General features: G+C 38.4%; 2 protein-coding genes across 2 annotated transcripts in view; one reads left to right on the forward strand and one right to left on the reverse strand.

The window, feature by feature from the left end:
* The first annotated feature begins 2,684 nt into the window (after window positions 1–2,684).
* On the forward strand, window positions 2,685–8,943 carry GNG10 (G protein subunit gamma 10). Its single transcript, XM_054002740.1, has 3 exons — window positions 2,685–2,854; window positions 6,213–6,344; window positions 8,082–8,943. The coding sequence occupies exons 1-2, from the start codon at window positions 2,774–2,776 to the stop codon at window positions 6,336–6,338; spliced, it is 207 nt and encodes a 68-aa protein (XP_053858715.1). The 5' UTR covers window positions 2,685–2,773; the 3' UTR covers window positions 6,339–6,344; window positions 8,082–8,943.
* A 4,046-nt stretch (window positions 8,944–12,989) lies between these two features.
* Window positions 12,990–24,245, reverse strand: part of SHOC1 (shortage in chiasmata 1) — a 46,661-nt gene continuing 35,405 nt past the window's right edge. Inside the window, exons 21-29 of the mRNA XM_054002742.1 lie at window positions 23,988–24,093; window positions 22,244–22,355; window positions 21,170–21,291; window positions 20,125–20,218; window positions 18,971–19,102; window positions 17,501–17,650; window positions 16,279–16,447; window positions 15,502–16,059; window positions 12,990–13,090 (exon numbers count right to left, since the gene is read on the reverse strand). Of these exons, the coding sequence (XP_053858717.1) occupies window positions 12,990–13,090; window positions 15,502–16,059; window positions 16,279–16,447; window positions 17,501–17,650; window positions 18,971–19,102; window positions 20,125–20,218; window positions 21,170–21,291; window positions 22,244–22,355; window positions 23,988–24,093 (1,544 nt within the window). The remainder of the gene's footprint in view (window positions 13,091–15,501; window positions 16,060–16,278; window positions 16,448–17,500; window positions 17,651–18,970; window positions 19,103–20,124; window positions 20,219–21,169; window positions 21,292–22,243; window positions 22,356–23,987; window positions 24,094–24,245) is intronic.

Here is a 24,245-nt window from a genome sequence, read left to right on the forward strand (position 1 = left end):
CAGTGTAGGTTGAATTGACTTGAGGGAGAAATGTCTACATGAACAAGTATTGCTGGTACTGGGTAGTGACGAGATCATTATGGAGAAAAGGGTTGCAAAGTATTAGGATCTTGGAGAAGATTCAGTGTGTCTTTTCCATGACCATGCTGAGGCCCTGACTGAGGCACAAGCATGTGCATACCTGGTTGTCCCTACAGAATTATAGAATCATTAATGTTGGAAAAGACCATTAAGACCATCATTCTGGTGGACCTAAGCTAAACTTTGCTTGAAACTTCATAGAGGACACTTCCCCAAGTGACCAAGAGCAACCACTGGAGACCGCAGAAGAGGCCCATGCAGGCGTGGTGACACATCATATGGCTGTGCAAACTAAATGACTATGCATGAGGTAGGTGGTAACAAAGTATTGGATAGGCGGGTTTATGTAAAATTTTGTGTATAAATTATCTTGGTTTTTACTCCTTGGTGTGCTGTTGTGGTGTGTTTTCTTTTTTATTATTGTTTTCAACAGTTGGTTTTGTACCCCCCCCCCCAGGCATTGGTTCAGTCCCTGCTGTCAGTCCTCCCGCATATCTACCCCTTTTTCCAGAGGATTCCTTGTCATTTATGTATCCCTTACTGCCCCATTGGTTTAGTTAGACTGTTCCCTTCCCCAAGAACTTCCTATTGGTTAGAACATTGTAATCCCCGCCTTATGTTCCTCCCTTGCCACTCTGCTATTGGTTCCTAGTCCCAAGCTCCACCCTAGTCCTGTCCCTTAAAACCCACTGCCCTGCTTATGCGTTCGTCCTTGCCTCTGCTGTATATTTGAGTTATGGATGCTTTTTGTTTTGCCATTTTGCATAATGAACAGTCCTCGGATAAGCAAGCAAGGCCCATCTCGTCTTTTCTACAACTGCTTAGGAGGTTCGGGGTCCTGGGGGAGGTGTCGCACCCCCCTTCTGTTGCTCACACCCAGCACACTGCTGCTGTGTGCCGTTGCCGTGCCGCAGCAGTGTGCTTGATTTGTAGGAGACTTCCACCTTGCACCCTCTGTAAAATAAGCAATATTTTCTTTCTGGACCTAAACATTTGTCTGTGTTCCTAAAATGTCAGTGTTCCAAAAACTTGGTAATACCAGCACCTCTGTTTTTCTTGTGAGGGGCCCAGAATTGGGCACATGACATGAGGTGTGGCCTCATGCCAAGTACAGAGGGACAATCGCTGCCCTGGTCTTGCTGGCCACACTATTGTTGATATAGATCAGGATGTCATTGTCTTTCTTGGCCACCTGGGCACATGCTGGGCCATGTTCAGCTGCTCTTGATCAGCACCCCCACATCCTTTTCTGCCAGACAGCTTTCCAGTCACTGTGTTCCAGCCTGTAGCACTGCCTGGGGTGTTGTGACCCAAAGGCATTACTCAGCACTTGGTCTTGTGGAACCTCACAAAATTGGCCTCAGTCCATCAATTCAGGATGTCTTAATCCCCCTGAAGAACATTTCTGCTCTGCAGGTCAATACTCCTATCCAACATGGTGTCATCTGTGAACTTGCTGGGTGTGGACTTTATCGTCTCATCCAGGTAGGTGATGAAGACATTAAACAGGGCTGGCCCAAATACTGACACCTGGAGAACACCACTAGTGACCAGCTGCCTGCTGGATTTAACTCCATTCACCACAACTTTTTGGGCCCAGCCATCCAGCCAGTTCTTACCCAGCAAAGAGTTCACTCATAAACACCATAAGCTGACAGTTTCTCCAGGAGAATGCTGTGGGAAATGGTGTCAAAGGCTTTGCTGAAATCTAGGTAGACAATATCCACAGCCTTTCCCTCATTCTCTAGTTGTGTCTCCTTGCTACAGAAGGACATTCGGTTGGTCAGGCAGGACTTGTCTTCCAGAAACCCATTCTGGCTAGGCCTGACCTCCTGCTTGTCCTGTTTTATGTTCAGAGCAACCATTTTAGGCTATAAGCTTAATTCCAACAACTTTTAAACAAGCCAGCAAACTAATAGATGGCAAACCCCTGCCAAAAAGTGAGAGGACTTATTTATGTGAGAGGTCACTGCTGAAATGGTGATGAACAGCTCTGAGTGAGGAGATGCAGCAATATTGGCAGCAGCTGCCAGGCAGTTGGAACCTAACAGCTGCCTGTGGGTAGAAGACATGTTTAGAACTCCATCTTTGTAATTGTTCAAGACCAAGTTTGATAGGGCTCTGAGCAACCTGATGTAGTGGTTGGCATCCTTGCTCAAAGTGGGGTTAGAACTAGACCATATTTAAAGTCCCTTCTGATCTAAACTATTCTGTGACTCTGTGAATTCCATTTCCCCTCTCTTCTTCTCCCTGTTTTTCCCCCACTTCTTTTCTCCTTTCCCCCCTTTTTTTCTCTCTCCTTTTCCCCGTTTTTCCTCTTTTTCATCTTTTCTTTTTTCCTCTTATTATTCCTCCCTGTTTTTCCTCCCATTTCCCCTCTTTTTTTTCTTCTTCCCTCCTTCCCCCCTTCCCACTTTACTTTTTGTTTCCTTTTCTTCTCTTTTATTTTTTAGGCCGTACTGTAACCAGCAGGTTTCCGGCCCCCAAAGCAGTTCCAGCCCACACCGAGCGCCGCGGTCAGGCGCTGCAGGCGGCAGCGAGCAGCGGCGTCCGGCCGAGAGCCGGGGCAGTCCGCGGGGGCTGCGGGCGGAGCGGCCCCGGCCCCTCCCCGGGGCGGAGGGAACCGAGCCGAGCCCGCCGGAATCACGCCGCCTGCCCGCTTCTTCTCCCCCGTCTTCCCCGCGGCTTCGGTATGTCGTCGGGCGGCAGCCTGAGCACCATGCAGCGGCTGGTGGAGCAGCTGAAGGTGGAGGCGGCCGTGGAGAGGATCAAGGTGAGCCGGGGCGCGGGGTGCGGGGCGCCCGGGACCGGGGTGAGGCGCGGGGTGCCGCGACCCCCGCGGTGGGGCGGGAGAGAGGAGCTGCTCCTGTCTTCCCCTCCGCACTGGTCGGCGCCGCCCGCCCTGGGAAGGAAGGGGGTGAGGCGTGCGTGTGCCCGGCGGGCTTCGAGCCCCGGCCGGACGGGAGCGATGGAGAGAGTGCCGTTCCCTGGTGGATGGAGCCGTGATAAATAATACAGCAGCTCCTCGTTAATTCTGCACCAGCAAACAGATAACCGGCAGTAGTTCCTCGCAGCGGAGTCAGCCCGACTCCCCCCTGCTTCGGAGCGCTGGCAGGATCTGCATGGGGAGGCGGTGCGGGGTGGTACCCGCTGGCACACTTGGGGAAGGCAGGCGATTTGCTATGCATGCATGACTCTTCTCCTGCTTGCACATTTCCAGACAAAGGCAGCATGATGAGGCGGTCCTGTCGTCTGCCAGCTCCTCAGGTTCGGTGACCTGACCGAGACAGCTCTTGGTTTCCAGCAGATGTGTGGGGGGGTTCATCACCATGCACAAAATCCAACATAGTCTTTGAAGTGATGGACGTCAAATTAATTTATATCCTACACTTTTCTCTGCTTGCATTCGCCATTTTTCTCTGGCCAGAAAAGTCACTCACAAAAGACTAGCTTCCTCAGTCTGACGACAGTGCCAACACATTGAGCTGCAGGAACTTAGCTATTGATTTAAAAATAATTCAAAATACTTGTTCCCACTACTCCTGACCCGGGCTGGTGAAAATTTGACTTGCTCTTTGCAAGGTGAAACCACTCTGGCTTTTGGATATCATTCTAATCAATTTGGTTTTGTTACTGCATTTTAGTAGCAAAACCGAATCAGCAGATGCTTGATTCACTAAAAATTACTGTGCTTATCACCGCAGTAAGGTGTGGGAATATGTGGAAAACAACATGTTTCAGAGTAGAAATGTAGACTCTTGTGGCAAGGGGAGTATTGTCAAACACTGAAATGATTGCCCACTAGTTATTGTTGGTGCCTGGATCTCTGTTCCTGCTCATTTTGAGTCATAAACTCAAAATACTCATATACTTCTCCCCACTAATTTTTTGTGGGTGGGGAATGGCTATAAAATACGTAGTTTGTAGTTTACAGGTGTTACTTTGTGGCAGTAACATATTCTGGAGCTGGACTTCTCAAGGCTGGGTATTTTTTATGAGTTTGCTCTGGTAATCTGGGGAGGCTTGTCCCTGATGGACCTCAGACTTATCTTTTTTGCAGCACTGTGCACAGCGGTCTCTTTCCAGGTCTGCTGTTCTAGCAGCCTGTTCATGGCTTTGAAATGGCACATGATTAAAAACATGTAATGAAAGTGACATGTTCTGTGACTTGTCATGTCATAAAAAATGACACACGATTAAAAACACATATAAATCGTGTCATCTAGGTTTCTATACATACAGTACAAAAATAATGTGAAATATATTCAGCTGATAAAAACCACTTGGTTCAGTTTTAGCAAGCACTGAAATGGGAGAAAACATTGTTTCAGCTACTTTGAATAGACAATGTGTTTCCAGACGGAAGCTGGTTATGAAAGGATTTTTAAAAATACATTCCATACTGCCAAGTTCCAGTGGTGATTTTGTTTACCCTGCTGGCTAAAAAAGCAGACAGGAACAATATTTTCAGAAAGAGGAAACTTGAGTAGGAAGAAGTACCCATACACATCTTTCATGCGGAAGCTGCTGAAGGGAGTGTGTTTGTCATGTGATGAAATACTGCAGAAATTTTCTGTGTGAATGGGAGAAAAGAAGAATGCTACAGGGCATAGGTAGGACTAAGAGTAGGCAGCTCTGGTTTATATCTTTTGAGGATATACATAGCTCAGTCTGTGTTGAAGGGTTTGGCAGCATAGTGCAAGGTGATGCTGTAAGCACTGCTAACTTGCAAAGGAAAAAGCTCCATGTAGCCTTGGCCTGATCAGTATTGGCTAGTGGGATCTCTGCCTGATAGCCACGTGGTGCACAGTGAGGTACCACAAGGGGCAGGTGCTGTGGTTGAGGCAAGGGTGCTAATGCTGCAGGGGGCGCAAGGGGCTGGGCAGGGCAGGAGAACCTCTGCAGCCTCCAGAAAGGGCTTCTCCTCAGGTAAGGAAGGAGTGACAAAGCCTGCTGACTTAGCAGGAGTCCTTGCTGCAGAGGCTTCTCCCTGTACTGTGCTCAAGAGAACCTGGGAAGCTGAGGGAAAAAAACTTCTCATAACATCTCCCTGAAGTGCCATCAACTGCTGGCTAAATTCAGGCAGTTACTAGGATGAGCATCTTGGAGGACAGCCTGGAGAAGAATTGGAAGACAGTGATCAGGAGAGCAGCAAAATAGCAAAGTGTGTGCTAAGCCAGATTTCGCATGTGTCTCCAGATTTTGTTAGATGGGATGGCCCAGAACCAAAATTCCACTGGGGCTCTGGGGTGGTTCCTGTAGACGGGAGGCTGGGAACTGTGGGTAGTCCTTCTGGTTATTGTTTTAGCAACACTGCAGAGTTGTGTAGGAAGAAAAGTCAATATTTCAGGAGTCCTGTAACAAAGGCAGAGGTGAGGTCAGAGGGGAACTTATAGTTCCATCAATATATTTAGTACTTCCTTTTATAAAATATATATCAGACAGCATGGGTTTTGACAGTTCCCTGCAGCTGTTCTTAATATGTGTCTGGGAAACTGGAAATTCCTCTACATTTTCCTTCAAAAATGTAGGCACATGACTGACTTGCCATCCACAAGGAGAGTGAGCAGGGGAGTTCAGTGCTGAGGACATTTTGCCTTTGGGATCTTTGGCTTGCTCTGCAGCTCAGGACTCTCCTTTTAGGGGGCCAGAGTGTGGATTTGAAGTTCTGACTTCACTGCTGGGGGAAAATGACCATTTGGACTTCAAAAGCTTTTCATCCTCATCTTTTTGCTTTCACTCCTTATTATACTCTGTGTTGTTTAGAAGTTTGGAATGAAAATCCTTTTAATAACTTATCAGAAGATACAAGAGTTCAAATATAAACCTCCAAACACCACAGTACATTATAAAATCATCATAGCTCTATGCATTTTAATGGGAAGAAATGGCATCACATTGGCACCTCAGTCCTCTACACTCTTCTGGCTTATCACTGGTGTAGTATTTCATGTGTGCTTCATCAGAGCTTTGTAAATTCTGCTTCTGTGCTGATTTACTTGATGTTCTAGAATCTGAGAGTTGACTTGGCTGCATTCCAGCTCTGTTTGACAATAGCTCTTCAAGAGGAAATGCTTAATAGATGCTTGTGAATGAATTAGTTTCCTCTCTGGATTTTTTTTCCTTTTCAGGTCTCTAAGGCAGCTGCAGAACTCCAGCAGTACTGTACGCAAAATGCTTGCAAAGATGCCTTGCTTGTTGGGGTTCCCACAGGGAGCAATCCCTTCCGTGAACCCCGATCCTGTGCTCTGCTCTAAAATCAGGTAATAAAGTTACAGATGCCATGACAACTACTCTAATTTGAAACTCAAGCCCTTGGAGAGACAGAGACACATGGTGATACTTGTTTAAGTGTTGAGTTCTTGCTTGAGTGTTCATCATTTCTCTGCCAGCTCTGTGAATGGTTTTCTGGGTTTTTTAGGTGTGGCAGTTGAAGTATGTGTCTTTTCTACAGCTCTTTCTAGAAGTGTTTTCTTTATGAGTTAGTTTTTTATTGGGATAGTTGTATTTCTGTGTTTGTGCAGCAATAAGGTAATTAGCAGCATCCAAAGTAATTAAAATTGTCTAAGACACACAGCTATGTTTGACATAGCTGGACAGTAGACAGTCACATACCCAGCTTGGAGAAGTAAGACAAAGTTGTGGCAATTTTATATGTTCTGATGACTAGCTCACAGCTTAAGAATCATGTTAAAATACATTTAGGTCTTTAATGTCATATTGCAGTTCATTTTGCTGTGTCTGTCCTTAGGCTTTTTCTGTTCTTACTATTGGTACAGCACCAAAACCAGTGGAAGCAGAGAGGAGCTGAGACAATCTGTAGTCACGTCCTTCGTAACCTTTTTCAGCACAGATCTAAAAGATGAGCTACTCCCTGAACTCTGCATTGCCTGTACCCCTGTAACACCTGCAGAGTAGGTGGGTGGGTGGCTGTCCAACATTTGCAAACCTTTGGAATCCAGTTTCATGATTCCTAGTCTGGCCTATCCCATTTCTCACAAAGGTTATCAGTGATTGCAGCAGTGATTGCATGCAGAAAGGTCATGCATGCTAGTAGTCTTGGGCAAAACCACACCGTAACTTGGGAAATCTACTTCTTTTGCTTGACACACAAATGTGGAAGTAAGATGTTCAGAAGGGGTTACTCCCTCTTAAAAGAAAAAAATAAAAATAGTTCCTGATAAAGAGCTGAAAAATCTACAGAGAGAGGAAGAAACACTGAAGTCTGTTCTTTTCATGAGAGTGCTATTAAAGAAAAAAAGGATGTTTTCTCTATGGGCAGAATTTAAGCTAGAACATAAATTACTCGTAAAATCTTCCCCTTGCTGCTGCCAACTGTTCCTGAGCTTGCACCTCAGCTTTTGCCTCATCAATATCACGGCTTTGATTGTTGCTACATAGGTTTAACAAAACAGGACTGAACCTAAAGAAAGGGAACAACTGAACATGAGATGTTCTTCTGGAAAAATTTAGAGAGGGTGAAGCAAAAGCAGATTTTCCTAATTTTGGCATCACCTGTAATTCTTCATGTAAATAAGATAATTTTTTTAATGACCATTGTGTATGTTCTTCTGTTATTTAAGCAGCCTTTCTACTTTTTGGTTTTTTGGGGGTCTGTGTGTGTATATGTCTACATATTCTGAGGTGATCACATCACACAGATACATTAAAAAAATATTTTCTTAGAAGAACTTGATGTTTAATTTACGATACTTTAAAAAATGCATAGCTCAGCCCAAGATGTAATTTGGTACTTTTTGCTGATAGATCAAATACTTAGTTTATTATTCTTGTGTTACCTTAGGATCATAGGAAATTCAGAGCAAAGAAAAAAGCCATTTAAAAATTTTATGATATTGTGAGGATATCAACATCCAGCAAAGGAAGATCATTATTTGGTTTTTCTCAGTGCAAAGGAGCTTTTCTGTTGTAATTTATAAGAGAAATTACATCTATCAGCTTAAGAAGATGGCATTTAATAAGCCTTTTTTTTCTTGTAGGGGAGGTCATTGGAGAACTGCCTTCAAGCATGACATGAATAACAACTGCCTTTCCTTCACAAGAAAAGTCTCTGTCTTTTATGTGGCTAAAACAGCATCCTAGATATCTGTCTGTGTTCTTGTGAATCTGTATTCCACTATATTTTAGTAATGTTCTTGAAGTTTTTAAATGTACTTTTACTACCACTTTTACTACACTATGCTAACTATACAAATATTACTTGAGAACTTTACATTTTAGAAATGAAAAACATGTGAGTTTTTAATGAAATTACTTACTCTGACCTTGATAAACCATAAGACAGAATAATAGCAAAAACTACTCACGGGGATTTTTTTTTTTCCAAAATAAAACAACCTATAAGTGAATAATTAAAGTATAAATCTAAATGCTATTAGAGCTGAAGTAAAGTCCTCAGGAGACATTTTACTTCCATTAGCAAGACCTGGAACCAACTTCAGTTTTTTTTCAAGTGCATCTCAGTGCATAAATGACACATTTTAATAACTGCTGTAGCAGAGGCCTGATTCCTAAAGCAAGTTTCTTGCAATTCTTCTAATCTGTAAGCCTTCTAATTTGTAACAGTAGTGCTGTGGTGGAATTTTCTTAATTTTCTTGACATATTTAAAATGTTACCAAACAGACGCTAAGAATCTATGAACATCCAATTTCAATTGCATGCATTGTTATCACGGTTTGCAATACACAGAATTTACTAAAATGTGCTTGGTCATTTGCCTTCAATTTTTGATAGTGCACTTTTACAAGAACAACTTTTTTTATAGGTTTTTAATTTTATGTACTTCCTATTGTTTGTATTAATCTTTTAGAAGTTCGGAAATAAAATTCCTGTCCCTCTTGGCTTTGAGCTCATTGTGTAATTGTAACAAAGAGCAGCTACTGTAAAGAAGAGGATAGGTAGATTTTGTAGTGGGAGTGAAGGCCTCAAGCTCTTTGCTCTTTTGGGAAGAGATGGTTGTTGTTGGATTTTTAGAAACTGTATCTTATTAGCAGAAAAATCCCATTCGTATCTATTGACCACTGCTGTAAATACTAGCAATGTTATGAGGCTCACTTACACATTTTGAAGCTGTAAGGAAGAGCTCTGCAGTCTGAGTACTTAATGTTCATGAATGTTAACTGAAATGGGGCAACAGTGTCCTCCAGGCAGTTCTGTCTTTGTCAAATATTTTCATGTTGCTGTCCCACAGAAAGACATCAACATGAGAGCTGGAATACTGCCAGTATGTATTATGCCTTTAAATACCGAAGAAAATGTCCTTCCTTCACAGCTTCTCTTCACTCTGACTTCCTTTCACTGTAGACCATTTAAGTATAGCAGTTTTTCTGTTAGTACTGGACACAGATACAGAAGTCTAGAGAAAACCAAGTTACTATTGCAGAGAGGCCATCAGAGGCTTGGTTTGAGGCCAAAATGTCAAAGATACTGATAAGTGAATACATCAAAAGCCTTTGGACAGCCAGCATTTAGCTGCTGCCTACTTCCTCCCAGGCAAGCCCTTCATATTTCTTTTCCCTCTTGCGAAAAAAACCTCCCCTCATCCCCACACCTCCACACCTGTTTCTCTCCTCGGAACCCCTGCTGCATACACTTTCAGGCTCAGCAATGTCACTCAGAGCCTGGGTTTTGAAGTGGCTGCTGAGCTGGCAGAAGGAGTGGCCAAATCACAGTGTGCAGCAGAGAGCCACCACTCCTAGACAGCCGGTCAACCACTGCTGTCTCTTGGCTGCCCTGCCCAACTCCATCTGGTCTCTTGCAGCTGGAGCACCAGGTCAACACAGCTGGAGTAGCACTGTGAGAATGCTGCAGGACCTGGCTGCATCAGTGCTTTGCACCAGCAAGGACTAGGAAGATCTGTGCAGCACTTGTGGGATGGATTGGGAACACTCCACTCAGATGTCCCTCTGAGCATGGTGTTTATTCCTCAGACACGGATTCCAGCCTCTTCAGAGGAGTTCGGTTGCTGAACCTCTTTGCTCTCAGGGCAGTGCATATCCGAGCTGCTGGGTGGAAGCAGGGAGAGGAGTGACAGCAATGCTACCTCTGCCCTTCCAGAGCATGTTCTGTGAGAGAAGTCGAGCATCAGAACAAGCTCCAAACAGGATTGGTTGGCACTGAGGCTCTGGTTTCTGTTGGCAATCAGCTTGGTGAAGTGTGCCACTACTGGTTATTTTGTGCTGTCTGAGTGAAGCGGCTGCATCTCAGCAGCTCAGCATTGGCAGGTCCCCTTTCCTTGGCACAACCAAAGAACCTGACAAATGAGCCGGGGCAGCTGACTGCTTCTGTAGGCAGGAGAACATGTTGTCCCTTACCTAGCCAGTCTACAGGGCAGTGTCCTTTCTACAGCTGTACCTGGGTTTGCACAACTGCTGAACTGAACCCAGTGACGGCTTAGACCAGGGCAAGCATCACATTTTGCCACTTCTGCTCCAGCAGATGTGATCTGCAGTGAGGTGAGCAACTGTGTGCAGCTTTCTTAGCTTCCTTTACCAAAGACTATCCAAGAGGGATATCTGGTGCACAGAGGCCTTCAATACCATCTGATGGCGGCAGGTCCTACAGGACACCCACGGTAAAGAAGATGGAGTGAGTGCACACATTTGTATGCTCAGTGCCTCACATGAGCCACAAACTCCCTTTTCTCACTGTCATCTCTCCCAGCTGATCAGCATGGCTCTTCTCCATCTACAGCTGCCTCCTGCCTGGTCACTAAAATGTTTATAAACTGGTTCCAGGAATAGAGTGTCCCTAACTGCTTATGTAAGACTGGAGATTAGATTTTTGTACTGTGCCTTTTTGTCTAAGAACTAGTTGCTTCCTAATTCATAGGTAATATTGAATTAGGTAATTTGGCAGGGTGGGGGTGGGGTAGAGGGGAGGGGGGAGTGAGGAAGGGCATCATTGTAATTCAGCAGTAATTTTACTCCACATTAAACAGACAAAAGGAGGGGGAAGAATGTAATATTTTATAAATTTGTCAATGTGTCCATATCTGTGAGAGACTGAGATTTGTCGTAAACAAATACAGTAAAAATCAACAGTCATTGCAAGCCCTTTTCCTTATTTTCCACTACATTATCAGTAATTTAACTGTACACTGACATTTTTTCTACCTAATGGAAACTTAGCGCTTGAATTTTTTTATTTAATGTACACAACATGCCTTTGTTTTCAAAGTTATCTACAGATTATCTATGCTATGCTTTCACAAGCATATGTTCAGGGGGAAGTTCTGGTGGCAGCCTTTGACTGTGGAAGAGGAGAACATAAATACATCGTTCGGCACTGGCAGCTATAATTTTCTCAAACTGTGGTCATCTGTGACTGAGACTTTGTAGCGCTGTACTTTTAAAAAAAACAGATTCCTGTTTTTTTGGGAGGTAGTTCTGTACAACATAACCCATAATGCAAAAGAAGTAAAATGGTTAGGTCTGGTGGCCACAAAAATGGGCCATGGATAGTAAGCAAATTACAACTTTTATTTCAGTCTTTCTCTTATTCTAGGAAATAGTGGCTTGTTGCAATTTTACTAGAAATCTTTTTATGTTACCACTTGTGAAAGGTATTTTAGCAAATCTTGCAATCCGTGTACAAATAATTCAGGGATATTACTGTGAACTAAAATTGCAGTTAGTACAGTCACAGCTTTTAAGAATTCAGTCAAAAACCAGCAATGTTTTCTTGGAGAGACCAAATCTTTCTTCCCTAAGTGCTGGTTTCATTTACTCAAATAGTGAATATGTGCTTAACAAAGGCTTTATGTCAAGTAAGTATTTAACTGCAAGCATAAACCTTAAACTTCGTGGTTTTTCTTTTATTACTTCCCTGTCCCCCCCCACCTTTCTGTTACTGCATCAAACTTAAGAATATTAGTGAGTTTGAAATCTGAATCATCTCAGCTGAAGGCCACTGAACAGACAAAGACATTCTGGAGCTGGCTGGCATGCCGGTGCAAAATGTTCATGCATTCCTGTGGCAGAATGGAGTTACTGTCTACCATTGCTCCCACACATATTTCCAGTTTTGTTGTCAAATCTTTTGATGGAAAGTGAGGGTTTGGGTACTATTTTATCCCGTTCTTTAGATTACAAGTGAGATAGATTTTTTTTTAAAATTCAGTCTTTCACCCCTTCAAGTTGTACCCTATAATACCTGGATCTGCCTCCCAGATAGCTTTCATCCCCCAACTTGCCAATGCCCTGCAGAAGGCTGAAAAATATGGATGCCAACAAATGGCCTCCAGCAGATTATGCAAAGGGTGAGGGTCACAGCTTAGTCCCCTGAATCAAATCTATGAGAATGCTAAATTTCAACACAGTCTTAGCATGTTGTCCATAAAACAAAGAGCTTTCTCCTAGACTGATTATGATTAAAAGGAGCTCAGGAACTTATTATTCCTGAAGGAGCTGTTAGAAGAAGAGAAGTGGAATGGAGCCCAAGGGACAGTTACAAAAAGTCACAGCTGTAACTGCAAGAAATCTCTAAGACTTTGAGAAGTCTTGAGATGCCTTGAGATTCTGGCAGATCAAACCCATCTTTACATTGGAAAAACAGCAGGCTCAGGGAGCAAACACAGGTGCTTTGAAAACCCAGAGTGACCCTCGGCATCTATTTCTTTTTCCTTTTTTTTTTTTTTTTTTAATATAAAGAGTGATAAAGTACCTGTATATCACCCATGACAACAGAGAAGCCGTAATTATGTAGCTTCAAGAAACTAGTTTGTTTAGCAACATTTAAAAAACATACAGAAGAATCCTGAGCTAGTAAGGCTTTCTAAATCCTAATTACTTTCTAAAAACTAACAACAATAATTGATTTATTTCCCTTTAAAGGGTTCAAGAATGAAAAAAGAAAAATGTACGTAATATGCAAATCCTCATTCTGTTCAAAAGAATTTAAGACGTGTTTGTCCATCTCTTCTTCCAGGGACTCTTTCATATGTCAATCTTCTTTTTTTGAACTCCTGTACTTCTGGAAATTCTGAATCTGAAAAAGAAGTGTAAAAAAGAAAAATTGTTATAAACTATAAATACATCATGTATGCAGACTTAACTGTGTGCTTCTCAAAAGCAGTAGCAGACTTTGGCTTTAACTGATTTGTGCTCACTAATAAAAGTAACAGCCATCATAAAATAAAATGTTTATAAATTAATATTTGCTACTTCTTACTGCTACTGGCCCATTTTATGCATATTGTCCTGCAATGGGAATATGGGACCTTATGCAAAATAAATAAATCAACCTATACTTAACCACAATATTTCAAAAAATATTTAATGTTTATTTCTATTTCATTAATACTACACTTAGAATTATTCTATAATTGTTGAAATTTAGTTATTTTTAACCAGACATAGTCATGTTTCTAAGTTGTTTTAAAAAGCTACTTACATTCTTAAGATTCAAGTGCTTTTACAATAATGTATTTGAGAAGTTGCTTATTCAAAACAAGTTACTGTAAGGAAATGATATTTAGCCTTTACAAAAAGTATTGTCAGAAAATGCTAAAACTGACCTAAGGATTTGATCTGTTCCAGTGGAAATACTGGCTTGGCCTGGTGTCATTAATTATCTGTGGTTTAATGAGAGCTTTATCTGACACCTGAAGAAAACCTTGGGGTTTGTTCCCAGTGTGTCTTTCTAACTTGACTCTCTATAGATTTCTTAAATTTTTGCTCTCAGAGGCTTTTATTGTATTAAGGTGAAGTTATGGGTTTTTTTGACTGGTTGGTTGGGGTTTTTTTTGTTTGATTGGTTTTTAATTTTTTTTTTTTTGGGGGGGTGGTTTGCATTAACATGCAAAGCTCTTTAGTATACTTATTTTTTCCCTGGTTAGTGAATTATAAAGTAGAATAAGTCTGTTCTTCCAAAATCTAAACCAAAAATCACTTTTCCTTGTTTTGATTTGATTCACATTCAGGTATACTTTTCTCCTACTGGGCAAGAATAATATAGTAAGCTTATCAGTTGGAGATGTATTTTCAGAACACTGTAAAATGTGGTACCAGGAGAATCTGCCCTGATCTCTACTGAAATATATTGTAGAATTTTATGCTATCAGGGCCAGTTACAGGTTACTGGAATATTTGTTACCTACTCAGCAATACTGCAGGTCTCAATTTTAATTCCAGAGAAGCAAAAGGTCTGTTCAGAGTTTCTGTATGAATGCTTAAATTTACACAGGCTGAAAATTGAAAGAATTTTACTATATCAAATTAACTTTTTCTCTTTTTACCTCCATGATTACCCTAAGCAGTCAATGAAAGAGTGCTTTAAATTAGTTACTTAGGTTTTCATAAATGAGTCTGATCTGAGTAGTGAAAGCATTTTAATGCTGTACTGACTTTGTACCCAAGAGATTTAATGACAGCCAGTAACAGACAAGTCATAAATCAAGTCATCTGTACTAGGTGTTAGGCACTTTTTTAAAACAAACTTAAACTTGGATTTTTAAAAGAAATGTGGCATCTTACTTGCAGGGAAATAGAAGAATTAAAAAAAAAATACTACAATAAATGATCAAGCAATACGTAGTCTGACAGGGACTGTCTTAGTTGCAAGACTCTATGGATACATATTATGGCTTATTAAAAAAGGTTTCAAACTTACTATATTTGATGGAATAAATCAGGGATAAGAAAAATACACAAAAAGAGAAGCCTAATAATTTGTATAAGGACTGAACACACTTTCAGGGTAAACAAAGTTTTGAAGTACACATCATACCATCTCTTTGAAAATATAAGCTTTGTAATGATTTCAAGTGGAGAGTTTACCCCTGGAGATACTAGCTAAAAATATTCCAAGAATAAGAAAGTTTATGAAACAAAAGATTTTCAGAGTGCCATTTTTACTCCAGTAGTGCCAACAGCAAAACACAGCCATTAGTAGAATCTGAAATTCACGCTCAGGACTTGCTGAATCTCCTTTTTGTCCTATGGAGAAAATACAACCTTTTGTCTAAATCTATGTTTACAAAATAATATTCCCCATGACTTTTAAATTAATTCTGACATGTTAATGATGTATATTTTCGACACAGTCAGAGAGAAAAGAAACTGAATCTTATACTATTGAAGAACTACGCTTTTCAGTATTTACCAAGGAAAAATAATGGCAGTAACACAATTCTAGTTCATTTGGTTTGGCGTTTTTTTTTTCTTTAAATACCCAAGACATCCTTATGCTCAAAACAACTTGTAAGGAACCTTTTATCACAGAAGAGATACATATGCAAGTTAAGTTTTAGCAAAAGGAGCATGCAATTGTTGGGTTGAATTTGATTTAACAACTATTTAAATAAAAGATAAAATACAGTCTTACAGATACTGCTTACAGCTTTGCAGTTGAGTAACAAAAAGAATTTCAGCAAAATCTTCAGCTTACTTTGGACCTACCTGTTTTAATTTTTTCTTTTATCCGTAAGAATGGAGGCGTTTGTTTTCTCTTTCCTTTAGATGTTTCACCGATTTGGTTAAAATTCAGATTTTGAAGCTCATCCGTATCATCAAAGAAATCAGAGAGAAAACCATCATGAGCAAATGAATTATGTGGGCCTGTGGATGAAGAATCATTCCACAGGGGCTGGTCAACCTGAATTTCAAGGCTTTTAAATGTTGTGTCTCTAAATTCGTCTAGAAAACTCTTAGAGCTCTCCTGAGGTGCAGAGGCAGTGAAAGTTGCAAAGAAATCCTCCTTTTCAGAGTCTTTGGAAGAATGATCAGAGCTATCATGCATTCTGAAAGGCTGTCTTTGAACATGGAGAGAATTTTTAACTTCTAGATGAGCAAAATCTTCATAGTCCTTTGGTACAGCAAAGAAATCCAGCTTTCTCCTTGTAATTACGTCTGATGAGCATGCTTTCTTTTGCATACAACTTGGAAGATCAGACTTTAAAAAACCCTTACGATTATTCAGTGGAGGAATCAGGGCTTCAGAATTTGTATGAGATGTTCCTGGTAGAGAAAAAATTGAACCATTTTGTATGGAGAATGAAAGATTAGCTTATTTTTTACATTTTACAGAAAACCAAGATGTCATTGAGCATTGTGATTGCCGTCTGTCTCATCAGAATAACTGACCTTACCATGATTAGAAGATAAAGATTCTAATACATTCAGATTTTTCACTTGGTTTCAAAGGAGACACATTTTCCTAGTAATTCAAGGTATTACCTGTGCTGTTTTGGGCCTTATCAAGCAGGTCTAAAATCTGACAATTTTGTTTATTATCAAGATGCAATGTGTTGAAGTTATTCTGGTTTTCTGGGTGTGATGCACCTTTCACTGTTTTTTCTAGAACAGCAGTATTTAGGCTGTATGAAGATATCATGTCACTGAAATGCTGAAACAATGAAGAAAGTATTTGTCAGGAATGTTGATGGTACATCACTACTTGGTCTACACTGCCAAATACAGAAAGTTAAATCAGTTGCTAAGATTCTAAGATGTATAAATTTTTGTTTACTGGAACCAAAAAAAAGACTTACCAAAGCCAGAGAGGCATGTAGAGTACATAATGTACCTGTTTTACATCTATAAACAGATTAAGTAATAGTATCTGTCTTGAAACACAGGAGAAGCAATATCTTAATAATACAATTTATTCTCCTTCATTACTCCAAGACTGTAGGAAGCAGTGTCTGCAATAGATTGGCACCGATCATGCATCACAGAGGAATTTAACTGAGCTTTTTCTGTCAATAAAGATGGCTTTACATATATACAGTTAAAACAATAGTATGCAAAATTTCACATTCAGTGCCTGAATACCTGTTCACTTTCTTCTTCACCTTAATGGAATGCTTCACTTTAAATGAATGGTGTCCTCAGCCATTTTCTTGAATGATAAAATATGTGCATTTTTTATTGAATTAGATTACTATATTCAGTCTACTATTTTCCTGATTTTACCCAACAGTAGGAACAGTACGAGCACACAATTCTTCATCTCTAGGGTTCTGTCAAACACCAAGTGCTACAAATGCTAAGTGGTGCATTTATTATAGGGAGAGAGGGAGGCAGGAAGGAAGGAGGGACTCAAGTCCTGGAAATACTTAATTGGAAAACATCTTTTACGTTAGAAATACACAAAACCTTGCATGTGGATACAATATTCAATATTGTGAAGCTTGAGGAAGAAGTTGATCTAATGAGTATTTTTCCAGTTAAAGAAATGCTGTCATTATCTTCCCCCAGTCTTGACTTGACAAAATCTGCTGAGAATCAGCAGGATCAACTTTTGGGATATAAGTGATATGCTAAAACCTGTCATTAATTTTTAAATGCCACCAGCAAATGCACATGTAGTATCAGATTAAAAAAAGCTCAACAAAACAACCACATATTACAACAGAGCAAAAAAATTAATATAATACATAAAATAATTTTAGCCAACCTTTAAAACTTTTTTTGGAATCTCTGGCAGAAGTTCCTGGAGTTGATCAAAGCTTGCAAGAAACAGCCTGTTCAGTGAAGATCCCTTCTTTAACATAAACTGAGCAACCAAAGGATTGATACATGGAAAAGTAAGCAGGCATTTCTCTGGCTGAAAATGGAAATTATTTTGTTAGACTGAAATCTGACAAACTTTTTATTCTTTTTTTCCTGATCTACCAAGTCACATCTTATTGAATAAGTCCTACAGTATATCATAGAAAGACAGCTTTCAAACAGTGCAGTTTTACAGTCCAATAAAAACTTTTTTTTTTTACTACAGATGCAACATAGTATCATTTCTGAAAACGAGTAAGTTCTGCATAACCACTTGACAAAAAGCAAGTCTAAAGATGTTTATTTTATAAAGGTTAAAACCAGTGTATAACTTAAACTTGATTTTAAAATGCATGACTAGATTTACTATTAATTCTCCATTTTAAAGTGAATTACCTAGATCAACATAAACTGACAAAACTGGTTCTATTTTACAAAAGCTGTATTTGCTAACGGCAATGAAACACGTGGCAAAAGCAGGAGTTGTCAGGGGGAGGAAGAATGTCACAAACAGGGCAGCAAGTTGAGAGTAGCTTCCTGTTCTTTATTTTCATAAAACACTGCCAAAATCAAATATCTTTAACAGACACAATACAATGGCTCCTCTCCATTTTTTACCGGTATCCTTAATCTCTAAATTGGAAAACCTATAATCCAATACCCACCTCTTGAAAGGCCATGCCAATACCTGCTCTATAATGCCTCTGAATTTTGCAAAAGCCAAAAACAATCTCAGCTTTACAAGAGTTCAAAGATGTCACATAAAATGAACAAATCCGTATGTTTCATTTGAGAACCTTACTATACAAGTTAAAGGATATCATATATTTGATGGTGATTGATGGACCTGTTCCAGCATTTACTGGAATATGAGTTAAACAAGTAACTGCATGAGTTAAACAAGTTTTTACCACCTATTACTAAAGCAAGCTGGCAAGCAATGCCGTTTACCTAAGTAATGGATCAACACTGCTAAATTTGGCTTCCTGCCCAAGTGAGCCACTGTATGTTTTTCTTTTACAATTTGGGTAGTTTTTTAAACCTAGTGCCTAGAACTGTAGAACAGCACAAATTGGCAAGCAGATGTGGTGGGTTAACCTCCTTACAGGTTAATTTTAAAAGCACAGGGAAAGTCCAAGTTGCATCTAATTGTGTTGACAAAGATGATATAAATACTATATATATACACATATCTTTGCATATATATTAGAAATATGCTTGTATATATATATATGCACATATATATACACATACACATATATAATGATGCTTATTTTAATAATATATTTTAAGAGAACTACAACAAAAAAGCCTAAAACTTTATAAATCTTAGAAACAGGAAGAAAACTGTAAATTCATGGGAAGAGAAGCAAACCTCAGATGGCAAGACAGAAAGCCAGGATTTGTCCAGCCACTCATGAGGACTGATATTAGATGCTATCAAAATATTGTCAGCAATCTGACGAATTACCAGTGCTGTCTCTTCAATCCCCGGTGTAAGAACTACCTAAAAGTGATACATAATATTCTTGGTTAAAATTTACTCTAAGGAGTGTCTTAATTTGCTACAGACATTGAGGTGAAAACCAAAGGTCACTCTGAACACAAGAGTTGATACTGCTAAGTAATTAAACCTGATCCATGCTTATCAAGCAGAAAAACTGTCCAACCTCTGTCCTGGCTGCAAATCACACTCCTTATTTATGCAAATCCTGTGTAGGTGAAATTAATTGATGTATCCTATAGGTCTTTTATATGTGATTGAGTTTCTGGGTATGAGTTATTAATCAAACAGGCAATTGTGAGATGCCTACTACAGTTTAAGAAGATATGTAACACTTTGAAGCTATAATTTCCATACAAACTACAGTGGTGAGTACATGAAATGAAAAAAGATTCGTCCTCTCTTCATCCTCTTAACTTTCATTTAATCAGGTAAATTTTATACAAATTTTAATATGCAAATAATAATGACTTCATAAAGATCTGCACTCAACATTGGCTACAAATAAGTGAAAAAAGTACCTACAAAGATATCAATTAGTTCAAAAATAAAGTTACCAACAATTACCAACAATTTGGCAAACTGAATGAAACTTTAGATACTAAAACAGATTTTCTAGATTCTAGATTTCCTGATTTTTAAAGAAAGAAGTTATTTTGTCTCATTAAAAATGCAAACTAGCTGACAGCAGATTATTTCTTTTTTCTTCAGTCACATCAGCAACATAATATTGATCTGAAACTTCAAATTAAGACACAGCAAGATTAATATGTATTCCAATAATTTTTTAAATGTGCGATCCCATTTTTTGACTTCTAGTCATAAAAAGACTTCAACTGAAATTTGAATCTGATTTAACTTGTATTGCAGTCAACACAGTCTTTTCACTGCCTTTAGCAGCACTGAATTAAGATCCTCTCTTATTTTAATAATTTTGAGCTATTTTATGTTTTTGATGTAGAAGGTATACTTGACTGAGCTTTTTAGAAATATCATATCATGAAGATTCATACAGAAAAAATTACCTTCACTTCAAAGTCTTCTGACTTCTGTGTAAGTTCAATTAGAGTGGCATAAATTAAGACAAGGTTAAGCAGAGTATTTCCCTTGAGACTGTACCTGTAAAACAGTTTCACTGGATCATTAATATTTACTAAGCACATGTAATAATCTCAAACCATTTGTTCTATGTCTTCATAAATATCTGTTTCATTTTCTGGAATTCAGAATACTGGTACAGTTTGAGCATTAATATCTGCGGAAAGAGAACTAGAACATATTAAGGGACTGACTGCTGTAAGGAAAGAAAATTGAGTCAGTCTATAGAAAGGCAAGTGTAGTCTGAAGCAAAAGATCTGGATCAAGGTCAGTCACTGGAGACACTGGAAGAAAAACAGAGAGGAAATTACCACTTGCTTATAGAAAAAAATCTCAGAAGAGGTAATAAAGTAATGTTTATGAACTATGTCAACAGAAGATGTGCTTCCATAGCAAAAGGAGAACTAGTGATGCACTGGAAGAACACTTGAAGAATGTTTCCCTGTTGCAAATAATATACACTAGTATTAACACAGTAATTCATAACCATGCATTTGTAGGGGTTAATTTACTTCAGACAGATGTAGGAATAATTCCAGTATTTCCTATCTCTGGAGTTGTGAAATTTCTGGACCTGTTGATTTGAAATACACCTCATGTTAATATTGCCTGCCTTAAACTCCATTATTTTATAACAACCATTCCTTTAACCATTCTTTATGTGGAAGACTAAAAATAGCCACATAAATAAAAAACATTTCTAAGATTTTGGTTTCCAGTTTCCAGTGATCACTGTTACTTTTACAATTTCACTGAGTTTTTCAGTAGGAGCATGACAACATTGTAACTAAGTGAAAAACCCAAAGCACACTAGAAATATGAGCTTACAATATTTGTATTGTTCTAAGAGAAATGTATTCCTACAGAGAAGTTCAAAGATAAATGAGTATCAACTTGTTATAATAAGCAGCTTTCTTTAGTGACAAGTTAGTTTTAAAAATACCACGATAACAAAAGAATTTAGTAACTTACTCTAAACTCAGTCTTCCTCTGGAATAGAAAATAATCCAACAGCACATATATTGGAGTGATAATGCCATCAGCCTTGATATTACAGTGTCACAGGAGTCCTCATAATTTAGTTCTTCCACACTCTACCATCGAATTAAAATAAAGAGTAAAGACTAAATAAATACATTACCATGGCTGCCCCAAACTTTTAATTAGTATCAATATAATATGCAGAAACTAGATCAAACATAAATACAGCTAAATAATGTAAGCGTTAAGGACACATATGTGAGTTGGGAGAATTAGTTTGTATTCCCAACTTTTATTTCCTTTGAACTTCAAAAGGGTGATTCAAAGCTTTATGCCTCTTTTTCCTTCCTCTAAAAAGAAACACTGTCAATACCTTTTTAGGCTGTTCTTAAGATTTTTTGTGAACTTTAATAATGCAAAATATTGTTATAAACTTCTGAAGTACCTACCTGGCCTACACAAATCATATAATACCTACACTAACTATATCAAGTCCCACATCACTAATTGAAGTAGCTTGTAAGAATGTGTATGCTGCAATACTTGTAATACTAATTGATTATTTTATTATGTATCTATCTTTCAGAAGTCATTCTTGCCACCTGTAATCTGTCTTGTTGCATACCAGAATTTAAGTAGTACGCTATTGCTTAAACTATTATTTTTTATTAAAAGTAGGACAAATTATTCTATATATTAATTCAGATAACCATCTAAAATGGGAGGAATTAATATGCACACTGGTAACACAATAGAGCCACGAATACATTTAATTAGTTGTTACAAAATTTCTTTATACAACCCTCTTTTCAAGTATGCATCCTTTAACTACATTCTGTATAATCAAATCACAGGTCAAATGTTACTTCAGTGAAGAAACTGAGAACATTTTAAACTAGTCAAACTGGCACAGACAGAATTTTAGGATTACTGATTTGTGATGTGAAACCATGGATAAATTAAATATGATTATGGGGAAGAAAAGATATGTCAGAAGTCTGAAAATACAGCCTAGAAGTGACTGAACACATAACAGAACTTGGACAGAGTAGTTTCATTTTGTACCTGCAGAAAGATAGCAGTACATTCATCTATTGTCAGCACAACATATCGATCTGTACTTCCAAAGAGCCTTAAGGAGTAACTACTGCTTCTTTCAACAAAGGTAATGCTGTACCTGAAAAAATAAAATTATTTCATTAAAACTCAGACAAATAAAATAATACTATTTTCTTAAAGGAAATGACTAACATACACCCTTAATACATGTCTTTAACTTATACAGTCTTGATCTTTCTCAAATGCTCAGTTCACTTCAAGACACAGTGATTGACTTTAGCAGTGATTTAGTGAAATTAAATTATATTGCTAACTGCATTGAGTATGACCTTGACATCCAGACTTTGAGTTTACAGAAAAATATAGAGGTAATATAGAAACCAATATAGATACTTAGAAACTTTTTCTAACTTTACATATTGCATTTCTTTTCCTCCTTTCATGGTTGTGCAACACAAGGCAAAGCAAATTGCCTGATTGCCATTGGTATGATCCTAAAATTTCTGAGTGACTTAGAACTGCCAGCAGCACAGGCTCCTGTTGTGTTTTACTAGGAAACACAAGAGACTTAAACCTGAATCTGCCAGCAGTATGTCTTCTAGAAACTTGTATGGACAGTATATTCAGACATTTAAAAAAAGTAAACTCTTACCTTTTCTGAAATTGTACAGCTCTTTGTTCACCTATTTAACTCCCTCATCAGTGCTAAAAGGAGCTAGTGAAGTAACAAAACATTGTTCCCAGCTATTTGGCTTATGGCCAGGCTGAACAGAGAACTTGAACAAGTCAGAGTTTAAAAGCATATCAGATTATGCATTCAAATTTTAAATGTCAAAGACATATAATTTTTTCCCATACTGAACTGTAATTAGACCAAAAACAGCTCCACAGCTGACTCAATGATATAGCCGGGATTAAAACTGGCATGTCTGTCCTGCAACATAGTGAAATCAACTATCTGGATCTCTGTCACTATGTTTGAGAGATATTGCTGCTTGGGTCCCCATTTCTTTGTTTTATTGTTTCTTTGTTTCTTTCATTCTTTCTTTTCTTTTTTCTTCCTTACCCCTCATGATGTATAAGGTAGCTTTACCAACTATTTATTACTGTGAGAGCAAAATTCAAGAAAATTATGTCAAAGAAATAATAAAGAAGCACAATGATTTACAACCCTAGCAGTTTTCATACAGTTTACAGAGTATTAAAAATAAAGTGAATAGCAGATCTGAATTTTAATAATAAATTAGCTTTTGTTTTAAACTTAGCCTCTCCTAAACACTGTGATGCACCAGAAAATAAGATGTTTTACTATTGTTCAGTTTGAGTATTTAGTTTAGCTTCAGTAGATGAAAACAACAACAATAACAAAATCCCAAAGCAATTTTTATGATGAATTAAATACAAAGTCTTCCAAGGACCAAGAAGCACTAAAGAAAAGAAAAGTTTGTTAACATGATGATTTTCAGAGAAAAGTAGAAAATTTAAAAAGTTGTTCTGATTTAAAAATACCAGCTACAATTTAAAAAATTGGCCAGTTCCATTCTGGTTGGCATGTGTGTGAATCTCTAGTACTAAGTGAAAAACCAGAAAAAAATATACTCTTGTCTCTTAAAAGGCTAATAAGTGTAATTGCAGAAATGTATGTGATTGCCAAGTAGATGGCTAATATATGATAAAGTAGAATAACATACATGTCCTGAAAATCTGAAAATAAATAGCCCACATTATTAAATAGGTTCCTTTCACTCACCTGGATTCAAAAAGCTGAAGAATATCTGGCATATTAAGAAGACCTTCAGTTGTCAGAAATACATATGGAATCTGTACTTCCAGAAGAAAGGAACAACCATAATTCCCTGCAACATTTTGTATATGTAAGATAATAGTTTAATAAACAAAAAAACTATAGATATATCAAATGGACATTAAAAATTCAGCTTTTATTAATCTCCAATAAAATGCTTCCACTCTATAAGTTTTTTCCCCAAAATGAAACTCCCTTGAATCT

This window comes from Vidua macroura, chromosome Z, assembly GCF_024509145.1.
Source record: "Vidua macroura isolate BioBank_ID:100142 chromosome Z, ASM2450914v1, whole genome shotgun sequence".
Taxonomy (NCBI): domain Eukaryota; kingdom Metazoa; phylum Chordata; class Aves; order Passeriformes; family Viduidae; genus Vidua; species Vidua macroura.

What these genes read in the sequence shown, in the direction of transcription:
- GNG10 (XM_054002740.1), top strand. Translation starts at nt 2,774, where the DNA reads ATGTCGTCGGGCGGCAGCCTGAGCACCATGCAGCGGCTGGTGGAGCAG. An exon ending in CGGCCGTGGAGAGGATCAAG is followed by an intron (nt 2,855 to 6,212) that starts GTGAGCCGGGGC and finishes TTTCCTTTTCAG; the next exon opens with GTCTCTAAGGCAGCTGCAGA.